Source organism: Cucurbita pepo, chromosome LG13, assembly GCF_002806865.2.
Source record: "Cucurbita pepo subsp. pepo cultivar mu-cu-16 chromosome LG13, ASM280686v2, whole genome shotgun sequence".
NCBI classification, from domain to species: Eukaryota; Viridiplantae; Streptophyta; class Magnoliopsida; order Cucurbitales; family Cucurbitaceae; genus Cucurbita; species Cucurbita pepo.
In genome coordinates this window covers 1,333,991-1,347,335 of record NC_036650.1, presented here as the reverse complement: position 1 = coordinate 1,347,335, position 13,345 = coordinate 1,333,991, and the positions used below count along the sequence as shown (strand labels likewise).

Sequence of the window (13,345 nt, the reverse complement as noted above, 5' to 3'; positions counted from 1 at the left end):
AAAAAAAAAAAAAAAAAAAAAAAAAAAAAAAAAAAAAAAAAAAAAAAAAAACGGCCGGCGAGCGGCGGAGGGCGGCGACAGGCGCCGGACACGCGTCGACCACCGGCTGGAGCAACGCAGCTCCAGCGAGGCGTCGACACGTGTCGCCTACAAGCCGGGCCGAATCGCAACGCGAGCCGACCGGGCCGGGCCGGCCGACCCGCGACTGTGCAGAACTGGGCGCGCGTGGCAGGCGCGCGTGCAGCCTGCGGCTGGCGCCTTCTCGCGCGCGTGGCCACGCACTTCCAGCGTGCTGCTGGGCGCGTGGGCGCGCGTGGAACGGCCAATTTGGCCCGGTTGTTTTCTGTTTTCTCGATTTTTGTCCCGGCTTCAGTTCTAATACTGTTTTTACGTGGATAGGGACTTAATTTAGAGAAATCAGTATTTTTGGACACCTCACGGGCAAAGAAACGCTAGCGAGAGGGCACGCGTCAACCAGGTAAGTCACCACCCGGTATTTAGGAAGAAATACTTGTAGGGTTCGCTTGGATTGTATGTATGCATGTTAGTAATTTTGCCTTGAATTAGCTCTCCATGAATGAGCTTAATTAGATGGATTGTTATGATGTGTTGGGTGAATTTTCTGAGTGTTGCTTGTATGCCTTAAGCTTCCGTTGTACGTATGCGTGCGTTTAATTTATGTTAGAGTTGTGTATGCCGGGTTTCGGGTGCTTGATGGACGAATTCGTCCCATTGAGCGCGAACTTCGTGCTCTGGGTGCTTGATGGAGGTCATCGCCCCGTTGAGCCGGTATGCCTAGTTTGCATGAATTACATACTATGATGTTAGAAGAAGATTGCATGCACCCTCTGTTCATTGCTAGGGCCCATTTCTATGATAAGATTAGGGAATTTCTGTTAGGAGCGATATGTCGCTCTGGACAGACTTAATTTTACCCTAGAAACTTAGCGGTTTACCACGGCAAGAAAGTACCTAGGAGGGTTCACAGATTGCTAGCGTGAGAACGGTATCTATAGCTTCGTGGGAGGACCAAGGGTCCCTGATCAGTCCTTACTGTTCTTAGCCATTTCGCATGGGAAATGTGTCCCCACGTCGTACAGCCCATTAGCTGCATGGGAACGGGTTGGGTCGCGCCCCCCATAGGAGGACTATATGGGCGTAGGGGTATTCAGCACACCCCTAGGCTAGGTACCATGTAGTTCTAGATAGCCATGTAGAGGTAGCGCCTCATAGAGAGATACCGATCATATTAGCTTGGCATAAGGAACCTCTAGGTGACTAATGAAAGGACGATGAACCGGTGAAACCCAAGGGGCAAGCCCCAAGAGACTAAGGTTAGAACCCGATGTCCTAGAACCGAATTAGAAAACCGTGGGAGTTCTGTTAAATTAAGATGCGAAGAGAGCCTACAAGTAGGTGGCTTACTGAGTATAATTTTTATACTCATCCCGTTCTCATTTATTTTTCTCAGGTGTTCACTGGCTGCTGGTCGAGGTAGAGGAGCGTTTGAGAGTTGTACAGTCACAGAGGGGGTCGTTCCGGAGCGTCAGTCCCTTTTCGGTCTTTTAGAGTCTTTTGTATTTCATTTTATATTTGCAATTTCTTTTGTAATAATTAACAAACAAAATTTCTCTCTTTTGTTTTAATTCAAAGTATTTTTATATTTTTACTTTGGTTTTCTTTTCTTCTACTTTCATTTTGTTTGTTTTCGATTTCGTCTTTTGGTTCACGGTCTGATTTTCGAAGCCTCGAAAATCGGGTCGTGACAGTTACCGTCATCCTAAATGATGACACAAGTTTGTGTTAGTTCTGACATCCTAACTAACCATCATCCTATTATCATCATATTCTATCATGATACGTATAATGTAACAACCCTAAATTTATATTAACTTAAAGTTGCTACCGTAAACCTAACATAATTATTTTATGCGAAAATAATTATTTGAAATATTATCATAAAACATTGTCGTGGACTTATATGTTGGTTGAAAGGTCCTTAACAGAAATTAAAATAAATCTATGTAAAATAAAACAGGAATACCCTATACTAACTTATAGTCTACGAATTAGATTCAAACTATCCTATACATGTGTCAATCCTACGAATTAGATATTTTAGATGACGTTGTTTGATGTATCGGGGGCTTCGAGGGAGTGTGATAGGTTAAAGGTGTGAGAATTTCTTATATATATATATAGAATTGAAAATGTTATGAAAAATTAACAACCATTAATAACTTGCTTACGACAACGTTTTAAAAACGCTATAAAAAATCTACTTTTTAATTCTTATTTTTGTTTTCAAAATTTAGTTAAGAATATTAACCGGGAACAAGCTTTTTCTCTAAAAAAATTTATTTTTACTTTTATTTCTATATGTACTATATATATATTAAATTTTAATTAAAACATTAAAAAAAAAGAAAAAAAGAAAAAAGTACTAAATTATTATAAAATTGATATTAATTTATCGACGTGGACCACTATTTTTGGTTAGTGGGGAACTCTTTTCCAAATGGGATTTGTGTTTATATTCCAAACCCACTTTAAGCTCGTGATGTTCTCTAATTTCCTATATAAACCTCATTAGATCGGTTGTTTAAGCACAAAGCTTATGAAGATCACCATTTTCTTTCTCCTTTTCTCCACGCTTTTCTGCGTCAAATATGCGGATGCAGCCACTTTTAAAGTCCGCAACAATTGCCCTTTCACCGTTTGGGCGGCCGCTGTACCGGGCGGCGGACGAAGGCTCAACCGTAATGAGGTATGGACATTCTGGGTTAACCCCGGCACTGCGGCCGCTCGCATTTGGGCTCGAACCAACTGCAACTTTGACCAGTCTGGCAACGGACGATGTCAAACTGGGGACTGTGGTGGTCGCCTCCAATGCCAAGGCTACGGCGCTCCGCCCAACACCCTAGCTGAATACGCATTGAACCAATGGAACAACTTGGACTTCTTTGATATCTCGCTTGTCGATGGGTTTAACGTTCCAATGGAGTTCAGTCCCACTTCTGGTCGGTGCAGGGGCATCAGCTGTCGGTTTGACATCAACGCACAGTGCCCGAACGAGCTGAGGGCTCCGGGAGGCTGTAACAACCCGTGCACTGTCTTCAAGAGCGACCGGTATTGCTGCAACTCCGGCAACTGTGGAGCCACCTGGTACTCGCGATTTTTCAAAGACAGGTGCCCCAGCGCTTACAGTTACCCCAACGACAATCCAACCAGCACCTTCACTTGCCCCGGCGGAACCAACTATAGGGTTGTTTTCTGCCCTTAATATCTAGGGGTGCCCTTAAACCAAACATGCAAAAATAAATAATGGTGCGCTCATCCGCCCTTCATATATGATGTTTAATTTCCTATGTTTAATCCTTATTACGTGGTATGGGTTGTGTTTTTAAAGATAATATATACATGTGCGAGTCTGTTTCAACTATGGTCGACCCTATAAACAATTCACCTAATTCTCTTAATAAATATCATTTTTCTAATTTAATTCAATTTAAATTGAGGAAGCAAACTCCGACCATATACAAACATCATGTGCCTGAGCTTCCGAACGGTCAAAAATCTAAGAAACGAAATATTAATGTCATGCGAGATGAGGGAGTCGGCGTTTCCATGCGTGACACGTGTCACTTAAAGGAGGTGGCGCGTGTCAGTGTCGTTCCGGGTCAAGGTGGACTCCGGGTCGCGTCTTCAGGTTTCGGGTTGCAGGCGACTGTGGGTTGGGCCGTATCCTCAGGTGGGCTTCGGATTGACTTCTGCTGGGCCTACTCACTGGTTGGTGCAGGCGGGCCGAGGATGGCTGTTTTGGGTCGCGCATCCGAATCTCCGACTGGGCTGCACGCTTCTGGGCTTTTTATCCCATTGGGCCGTTAGCGTTTCTAGGCCGTATGTACAGATAGGCTTACGCCGTGGGTTGGTCCGACCCGGATCCGAGTCCGGTGGACTTCATCTTCTTCACCCGTTTTCACACGATTTTCAGACGATGTTTCCGGCGTTGTTTCTCTACCATAACGGCTAAAATATTTATAACCTTATAATTAAGATTTAAAGAGAGAAAAAAAAAAAAATTAATTTAGAGATGAAAAATAACCAAAATATATATAATAGTCAATAATTTAATATTGAAGAGAAATTTGGTAATTGAAAGTTAATTATTTTTTCTATAAATATTTAAATATTGTCCTTACACTTCATTACCTATAATATTCTACTAAAATATATTTAGTCTGTGATAACTAAATTCATGGCGACTCATACTCTAAACTATCATCTCGTCATCTTCATCGTACTTCTTGTCGTCGTCACTCACATCTCGATGGTCGCTTCTGACCAGAACTTGTTTTATCGACTCTTTGGGGGTATATCAACCGAGATGAAGACGGGTGGTGTTTATTTACTTTGAAGGCTCTCTGCACGAAGTTCCAGAGGGATCAAATCCAATTCATAATCAAGTTCCTCCCCATCTTCTAAATTATTCCCACGAATTTACTGTTGAATTCTTTATGATATCATATTAATAAAAATTGGTGGTGTTTTTCATGGAAACCTTTTTTTTTTTCTCTCGTTCAATTTTATATGTGATAAATTTTATATCTTATAAGTAGTTATCATCCGTGTTACGAGAGAATATGAATGTTTTTTGTGGTTCTCTCCGTTAGGTTTCAATGGACGGGTCCAGACTGTAATAGTTCAAGTCCACAGTTATCCCATATACTAATAAATTTTATACCATTATAATAACTTATTAATAAAATAATAACATACCTTACATTTTAATTTATTAATAATTATAGTAAAATGTATTAAATTTTAGATTTTTGTGTTTGTTTATTCATAAATATTGTATACACTAACAAATATGTTATTTTAGTATACGGTTTTCTATTTAATTTTAAATACATTGGTTTTTAGATGAAAAAATAGCTAAATTATTTAAAATGACCAAGAATTCAACCAATTAATGAGAAGAGAGCTTACTTCTTTACTTAATAGGTCCCCTACTTTCCCTCTAAATACTTCAATAATCTCGTTATAATATTCATTATCCGGTTTTTTCTTTTTTTTTATTGGGTTGGTCGTTAATAGAATTATATAGTCGGATGTTCAATTTTATATCTTATAAATCTTTAACACTCAATTGTATTAATTAAATATTTTTCAAAATTTTTAATCTCTACGTTAAAACTTTATACAAATATAGTATTAGAAACTATACGAGACATATATATTATTCTATATTTTGATAAGATAAAAATATGGTACCATATTAGTGAAGATTTATAATATAATCTTGGTAAGAACAATATTTTTTTATATAGACTAGCGCACCACAAAGGTTCATTAGGTATATACATAACAACCAAGATATAACAATTAAGATATAACAGGTAAGATATTTAAAGTGATGAAGAATTCTACCACTAGGGGAAGATTTTGTTGATTCAGAAATTAATTATTTTCTGTAGTCAAGATATAACCGTTAACATATTTGATATAACCGTTAACATATTTAAAGTGATGAAGAATTCTACCATTAGGAGAAGATTTTGTTTATTTTGTTTATTTTGTTGATTGAGAAGTTAATTATTTTCTCTATAAATATCTTGAATATTCTCCTTATAATATTCATCATCTATTTTCTTCTACTAAATACCTCTTGTTTTTTATAATTGGAAGTCATGGCGGCTCATCATTTTGTCATCTTCATCGGACTTCTCATGGTCGTCACCCATGCCCCGGCGGTCACTTCTGACCAGAGCTTGTTTTACCCACGTTTTGGGGGAATATCCACAAAGATGAAGATGAGTGGTGTTGATTTTTTTGGAAGATCTCTACCCGTAGTTCCAGGGGGTCCAGACCCAATTCATAACCGTGATCCTCTTCCACCTGCTCGGTTCTAAATATATATTTGAGAAATTATCCTCACTAATTTACTAATGAACTCTTTATGGTGTCAATCAACATTGGTGGTGGTGTACACCTAAACTTTTTTATTTTTTTTATTTACCACAGTATGGCTATGTAAAAATTTATTGTCATTGTTCAATTTATATTCTATATGTCGTTATCATGGACGGTCCAAACACTCTTTCGGTTTAAGTTCAACATGTTAGGGAGTGAATTTTCAAATCACATACATTTTTTAGAAAATTTCTACTTCAGAAATAAGAGAAAAAATTGGAATAAAATTTTCTCTATTGGCTAAATGGGACATAATGATTGTTTGGATCAAACAAAGAAAGACTTTCAACAAATGACAAGTCATGCAAGACCGGGTCTAATTGCTGCTTTTATGGCGGAGCATTGTCCGTTCAGCTCGTTAGATCCTTTCGACGCCTCTATATATATATATATGTTTGCACATACAATTCTCTTACAAAAACGATGAGATTACAATTTGGAATATCTTTCTTTCAAACTTCTTCTTTTCGTCATCGTGAAAATGCCGGTTGGAACTCTTGAAGTTCCTCTTATTTCGGCCCATGGGCTCGAAAATACGAATTATCTCTGTAAATTCTCGCTTCCTCTTGGGATCAATCGATGGATCATTTTTAATTTCAGTCCTATTTTCCAAGCCATTTTAGTGTTTATTAAACATTTTGATTGTTATTTTGATTTGATCAGCTAACATGGATCCCTTAAGTTATTCTTACTCGGTTGGTTTATGTTCTACAATTTTCATAACTTTTTTTTAAGTGTTTTTACATGACATTATATTAATAAAAAGTGGTGGTGTTCGCCTTTTTTTTTTTTCCTTCTCTCGTTCAATTTTATATCTTATAAGTACTTATCATCGGTGTTTTGAGAGAGTATGAATGTTTTTGGTAATTTTTTTTTTCGATTCATCCTGCTCCAATTGATGTGAGATTTAAGACCTCAAAATATGCTCTTCATAATTAAACTCCTCTCCCATATACTCCACTTTAAATATTTATTTACAAATTTATCCCGACAACTTTACTAAATAATCGACTCTCATGATATTAATAAAACTTGTATTGTTTCGCCAAAACTCGTATTGTTTCGCCAAAACTCTTTCTTTTTTCTTTTAGATTTTGTCAACTAAATAGTCTATATCATATCAATTTTATATTTTACAAATCTTTAATATATACTAAAAGCCATAATTAATGGTTAGGAAGTGAATTTTTGAATTTCCAACATTTTAATTATACGATGCATTAACTAAATGCTCCATCAGCGAATCGACCCAAGTCTCGGAGTATTTTTTGTATTGATTATATTAACTATAAGTCTATAATACACGGTAAATATGTTGGGTTTTATGTCCTAAAACTTATAGTTTGTAAACAAAAACATATTATATTTTCAATAAAGTTATTATTGTTGTTTATTCAGTAAAGATTGTTATTGAATAAAGTGAACTTTACAATCATTAATCTAAATCCAATAAACTAAGAACACTCTGGCTATAATATGATTACTTGAACTATATGTAGAGACATAAGAGTGGATCAAGTTCAAGTATATATAGTCAAAATGATGTATAGTATAAGGATAAGGCTGAGTACCTTATTCTGGGGACACTATGGATGCGGCCCACTTTTGTATATGATATAAACAATGTGATACTAAATTGTACATGTGGAGACATGTGAGTGGGGGCGTCCTATGCAATGAGTATTGCATAAGATCGGACCATGAAGAAAACCACTCTCACTTTATAATGTCGTTTACTGTTGAGACTGATTTTCTTTTCATTCGATAACCTAGGTAACTCGGTTTTAATCCTGAGCTAACCATGAACTCCTGTTTATTCGGAATTATCCTTAGATTTGCATGGGTGAGAGTGGCTCTAGTTCGCCGACTCAACAGGCCTCCCATTTCAGGGGTAAGACTGGGTGAATGGCTGGGGACGTGGGGTGCAAGACGGAATTCACTCCTACCCACTTTTAGGGATAGAAGAAAGGTAGTTCCCTTAAGCACTGACTCCAGGTCTTGAACAAGGGGCCCCACCCTCTCATTGGCCTGAGAGGGATTCGGTTTACTGGTTGGACCACAAACCAATTGTTTATTAGAGGATCAGTGAGACATAAGGAACAAGAAGTAACTTCAGGGGTAAAACGGTAAATTGACCCAGCTCTAGTTACGAACAACCTGTGAAGGATCGACTTACTAATCATGGTTATATCAGATGGACAGAAATATATCTATAGTGAGGGGAGTGCAACTACTAGGCTATAGTGGAGTGTCCTAGTAGTTAACGAATGTTGGTTAACCAGGTTAATGAGTTTAATCGGTTAATCTTGAATCGTTGGAGCCCATGATCTATAGGTCCATTAGGTCCCTCTGCTAGCTCATATCGGACTAAACCATAGAACAGTGTGACGAGTGAGTTCGAAGTGTTCGAATTCAAATTAGGGAATATGCGTTACATATATACGATATATTTAACCGCAATTTTATTTTATTTACGAAATAAACGAAAAGAGAGAATCTGAGATATTTAAATAAGATTTAAATATCTTAATCAATTATGTGTCGGAATTGACTGGGATTGGCATTTGAATTAATATTAAATATTAATTAAATAGTTTAATTAATTATTTAATGTTACTTTAATTTGAAATTCATTATTCAAATTAATGGTTGAATTAAAATGAAGAAAGTCAACCTGTTGACTTCATTTCATGGAAAATTCCATGTTAGTGGTATTTTGAGGTGTCAAAATTTGGTTCAACCAAACTTGTATGGTTGCCAAATAAACCCCACAAGTTTGAGTGGAATTTTGAGTGTCAAAATTTGGTTAACTCAAACATGCATGCTTGCCACATNCGAACATGCAAACATGACTCTTTAAATAAAGTGATCATGGTACATGGAAGGTCTTCTTCTTCTCGGTGAAAAACCTTGAGAAAAACCTCTCACAAACACTCTCTTCACATATACAAAATCCCTCCCAAGTTTAGTCACTCACCAGATTCCACTAATTGCACCTCTTTGAATCGACCCAAGTCCCAGAGTCCCCAAAGCTTTGAGACTGGGTAAAATTCTTTGTTACAAGAGTTCTTCACATTCAGATTCTCATGACGATGCCTTTGTTATTCCTCCACGGCGCATTGTTTATAATAAAGTGGTATTATATTTTCAATTCATTGTATTGATTATATCAGTCTATAATAGACGGTATGGTAAATGTTATTATATTATTAATTTAATTTTAACTAATTAAAAGTTAATTTAATTTAAGTTTTTGAGATGATAATAAATCTTAATAATTATTCTTAAATAATAGATTTTAATAAAATTATATAAAATTTTAAGGTTAAATATTTAGTCGTACCCCTATTTCAAAAATCGGGTGAAATAAATTAGGTTAAATGAGATATACTTGTAAATCTTATACTATTAGAATAATTTATCGATAAAACAATAATATGCCAAAAATTTTAATTTAATTTCATTTCTTAAAAACTATACTACAATGAGAATACAAATACAGGGTTTAAAAAAAATTGGTTGATACAAAAAAAAAAATTTAGATAAGTTACTAAATTGAGTTGGTTTTTTGGATTATTATACATATATATTTAAAATTTAAATAATATTCCAATTAAGTATTCAGGGCCAGTCACGAAAGAGAAATTTATTTCATTTTTAGGTTATTTATTAAGTATTCAGGCCAACCACGGAAGAGAAATTTATTTCATTTTTAGATTGAAAATAACCCTAAAATATTTATAACATTGAATAATTCAATAACCATTTGCTCAATTAATAGCTAATGAAATGGAAAAAAAAAATTATTTAAAAAAAAATTATATAGAAAGTAAATATTTATAACTGTCAATAGCACTCATCATCTGAACTTTCATCTAGTCATATTTATTGGACTTCTTGTCATTGTCACCCACACCTCGGTGATCGTTTCTGACCCGAACTTGTTTTATCGACGTTTTGGGGATATATCCACTGGACAAAAACTGGTGGTTTTGATCGTGTTGATCTTTATCAAACTTCTTGTCGTCGTCACCCACATCTCGGTGATCGTTTCTGACCAAAGCTTCTTTTATCGACGTTTTGGGGGTATATCCACCAAGACAAAAACTGGTGGTGTTGATTTTTTTGAAGGCTCCCTACACGAAATTCTAGAGGGGTCAAACCGAATTCATAATCAAGTTTCTCTCTCATCTTCTAAATTATTCTCACCCATTCACTAAATGAATTATTTATGATATTATATTAATAAAGATGGGTGGTGTTTTCCACGGAAACCCTTTCTTCTCTCGTTCAATTTTATATGTGATAAATTTTATATCTTATAAGTAGTTATCATTGGTGTTACAATAGAGTAGGAATGTTTTTGATAGTTCTCTCCGTTAAGTTTCAATGGACATGTCCAAATTATAATAGTTCAAGTCTACAGTTAACCGATATACTTATAAATTTTATATCATTACAATAATTTATTAATAAAGGAATAACATGCCTTCAATTTTAATTTAATTTTATTTATTAATAACTATAGTAATATGCATTAAATTTTAGATTTTTTTAGTTTGTTTAGACCATCATATTAATATTATTCATAAATATTAATATGAATAATATTAATTTTAATGCATATAGTTATTAATAAATATTAATTTTATAGTATTTATATGTTATTTTAGTATACGATTTTCTATTTAAGTTTAAATACATCAATTTTTAGATGAAAAAATAGTTAACTTATTTAAAACGACCCAGAATTTAACCAATTAATGAAAAGAGAGCCTATTCCTTTACTTAATATGTCTCCTAATTTCCTTATAAATACTTCAATAAAGTTGTTATAATGTTCCTTACCAGTTTTTTCTCTTTTCTTATTAGGTTGGTTGTTAATAGAATTATATAGTTGTATGTTCAATTTTATATCTTATAAATTTTTATGAGTCAATTGTATTAATTAAATATTTTCTAATTTTTAATCTCCACGTCAAAATTTTATATAAAAATAATATTAGAAACTATGCAAGACATATATATTATTCTATATTTTGATAAGATAAAAATATGGTATCATATTAGTGTGAAGATTTATAATATTTCGTAGTAAGAACAATATTTTTTTCAGGCTAACGCACTAAGGTTCATCAGGTGTATACCTACTAACAAATAACAATTAAGGTATATACCTACTCACAAATAACAATTAAATATAACAGCTAAGATATTTAAAGAGATGAAACCGTTAGGATATTAATTTAAAGTGATAAAACAGTTAGGATATAAATATTTAAAGTGATAAAACGTATAACAGCTAAGAAATTTAAAGTGATGAAAATATAACTGCTAACAACTTTAATTCAGAAATTAATTATTTTCTCTATAAATATTTTGAATATTCTCCATATAATATTCATTATCTATTTTCTTATCCTAAATACTTTTTTTCTTCTACTAAATACCTTTGGTTTCTCATAATTGGAATTCATGTCTGCTCATCATTTGGTCATCTTCATCGGACTTCTCATGGTCGTCACCCACGTCCCGACAGTCACTTCTGACCAGAGCTTGTTTTACCGACGTTTTGGGAGAATATCCACAGAGATGAAGACGGGTGGTGTTGATTTTTTTTGGAAGATCTCTACCCATAGTTCCAGGGGGTCCAGACCCAATTCATAACCGTGTTCCTCTTCCATCTACTCGGTTACCCATTGTTTCAGGGGGTCCAGACCCAATTCATAACCGTGTTCCTCTTCCATCTACTCGGTTACCCATAGTTCCAGGGGGTCCAGACCCAATTCATAACCGTGTTCCTCTTCCATCTACTCGGTTACCCATAGTTCCAGGGGGTCCAGACCCAATTCATAACCGTGTTCCTCTTCCATCTACTCGGTTACCCATAGTTCCAGGGGGTCCAGACCCAATTCATAACCGTGTTCCTCTTCCATCTACTCGGTTACCCATAGTTCCAGGGGGTCCAGACCCAATTCATAACCGTGTTCCTCTTCCATCTACTCGGTTACCCATAGTTCCAGGGGGTCCAGACCCAATTCATAACCGTGTTCCTCTTCCATCTACTCGGTTACCCATAGTTCCAGGGGGTCCAGACCCAATTCATAACCGTGTTCCTCTTCCATCTACTCGGTTACCCATAGTTCCAGGGGGTCCAGACCCAATTCATAACCGTGTTCCTCTTCCATCTACTCGGTTACCCATAGTTCCAGGGGGTCCAGACCCAATTCATAACCGTGTTCCTCTTCCATCTACTCGGTTACCCATAGTTCCAGGGGGTCCAGACCCAATTCATAACCGTGTTCCTCTTCCATCTACTCGGTTCTAAATATATATTTGAAAAATTATTCTCACCAATTTACTAAATAATGATGTCAATCAACATTGGTGGTGGTGTTTCACCGAATCTCTCTTCTTATTTACCACAGTATTGCTAATAAAAATTTATTGCCATTGTCCAAAGTTATATCTTATAAATGGCTATCCCACCCTTCTAAATGGCCATCCCACCCTTCTTTATGATATTATATTAATAAAAATTGGTGGTGTTGTTTCACCGAAACCTTTTTTTTTTTCTAGTTCAATTTTATATTTGATAAATTTTATATCTTATAAGTGTTATCACCGATGTTAGTTCAATTTTATATTTGATAAATTTTATATCTTATAAGTCGTCGGTGTTCTGAGAGCATGGATGTTTTTGGTGGTTCTCTTCAATTCATCCCTGCTCCAATTGATGTGAGATTTGAGAACTCAAAATATGCTCTCTATAATTAAGCTCCTCTTCCATATACTCCACTTTAAATATTTATTTACAAACTTATCCCGACAACTTTACTAAATGACTCTCATCATATTAATAAACATAGTTAGTATTGTCACCAAAACTCTTTTTTTTTTTCTTTTTGATTTTCTCAACTAAATGGTTCATAAAAATATATTTAATATTTACTAAAAATGATTTATAGAAATATATTTAATATATACTAAAAGCAATAATTAATGGTTAGGAAGTAAATTTTTGAATTTCTAATATTTTAATTATATAATACATTAACAAATTGTACCATTAGCAAATCGACCCAAGTCTCAAGAAATATTTTTTGTATTGATTGTATCAACTATAAGTCTATAATACACGGTAAATGTAAATGTTATTATATTTTCAATACATTATTACGTTCTTTAATTTTAGATATTTAATAATTCTTAACAATTTTACTTTTATTAAGTCATATTATTAATTTAATTTTCCTTAAATTTTAGGTTTTTGATGTGTAATAAATTTTAACAATTATTCTCAAATAAATTATTTTAATAAAATTATATAAATTTTTAATATTAAATATTTAGGGAATAAATTTTTAAT

At 34.6% G+C, this 13,345-nt stretch overlaps 2 protein-coding genes and 1 long non-coding RNA gene across 3 annotated transcripts; all 3 read left to right on the top strand.

Annotated features, from left to right (window-relative positions):
• Positions 1-399: 399 nt before the first annotated feature.
• LOC111808881 lies at positions 400-1,666 on the top strand. The gene is made up of 2 exons (XR_002817140.1): positions 400-478; positions 1,472-1,666. It is a non-coding gene; the product is annotated as an uncharacterized LOC111808881 (long non-coding RNA).
• A 951-nt stretch (positions 1,667-2,617) lies between these two features.
• LOC111809180 (protein P21-like) lies at positions 2,618-3,442 on the top strand. The gene has a single exon (XM_023695562.1). It carries the CDS (start codon positions 2,618-2,620, stop codon positions 3,281-3,283), a length of 666 nt encoding a protein of 221 aa, XP_023551330.1. The 3' UTR covers positions 3,284-3,442.
• A 2,251-nt stretch (positions 3,443-5,693) lies between these two features.
• LOC111808646 (vegetative cell wall protein gp1-like) lies at positions 5,694-12,304 on the top strand. The gene is made up of 2 exons (XM_023694761.1): positions 5,694-5,908; positions 11,602-12,304. The coding sequence occupies exons 1-2, from the start codon at positions 5,694-5,696 to the stop codon at positions 12,302-12,304; spliced, it is 918 nt and encodes a 305-aa protein (XP_023550529.1).
• Positions 12,305-13,345: the final 1,041 nt, after the last annotated feature.

What these genes read in the sequence shown, in the direction of transcription:
- LOC111809180 (XM_023695562.1), top strand. Translation starts at nt 2,618, where the DNA reads ATGAAGATCACCATTTTCTTTCTCCTTTTCTCCACGCTTTTCTGCGTC.
- LOC111808646 (XM_023694761.1), top strand. Translation starts at nt 5,694, where the DNA reads ATGGCGGCTCATCATTTTGTCATCTTCATCGGACTTCTCATGGTCGTC. An exon ending in GATCCTCTTCCACCTGCTCG is followed by an intron (nt 5,909 to 11,601) that starts GTTCTAAATATA and finishes TTTTTTTGGAAG; the next exon opens with ATCTCTACCCATAGTTCCAG.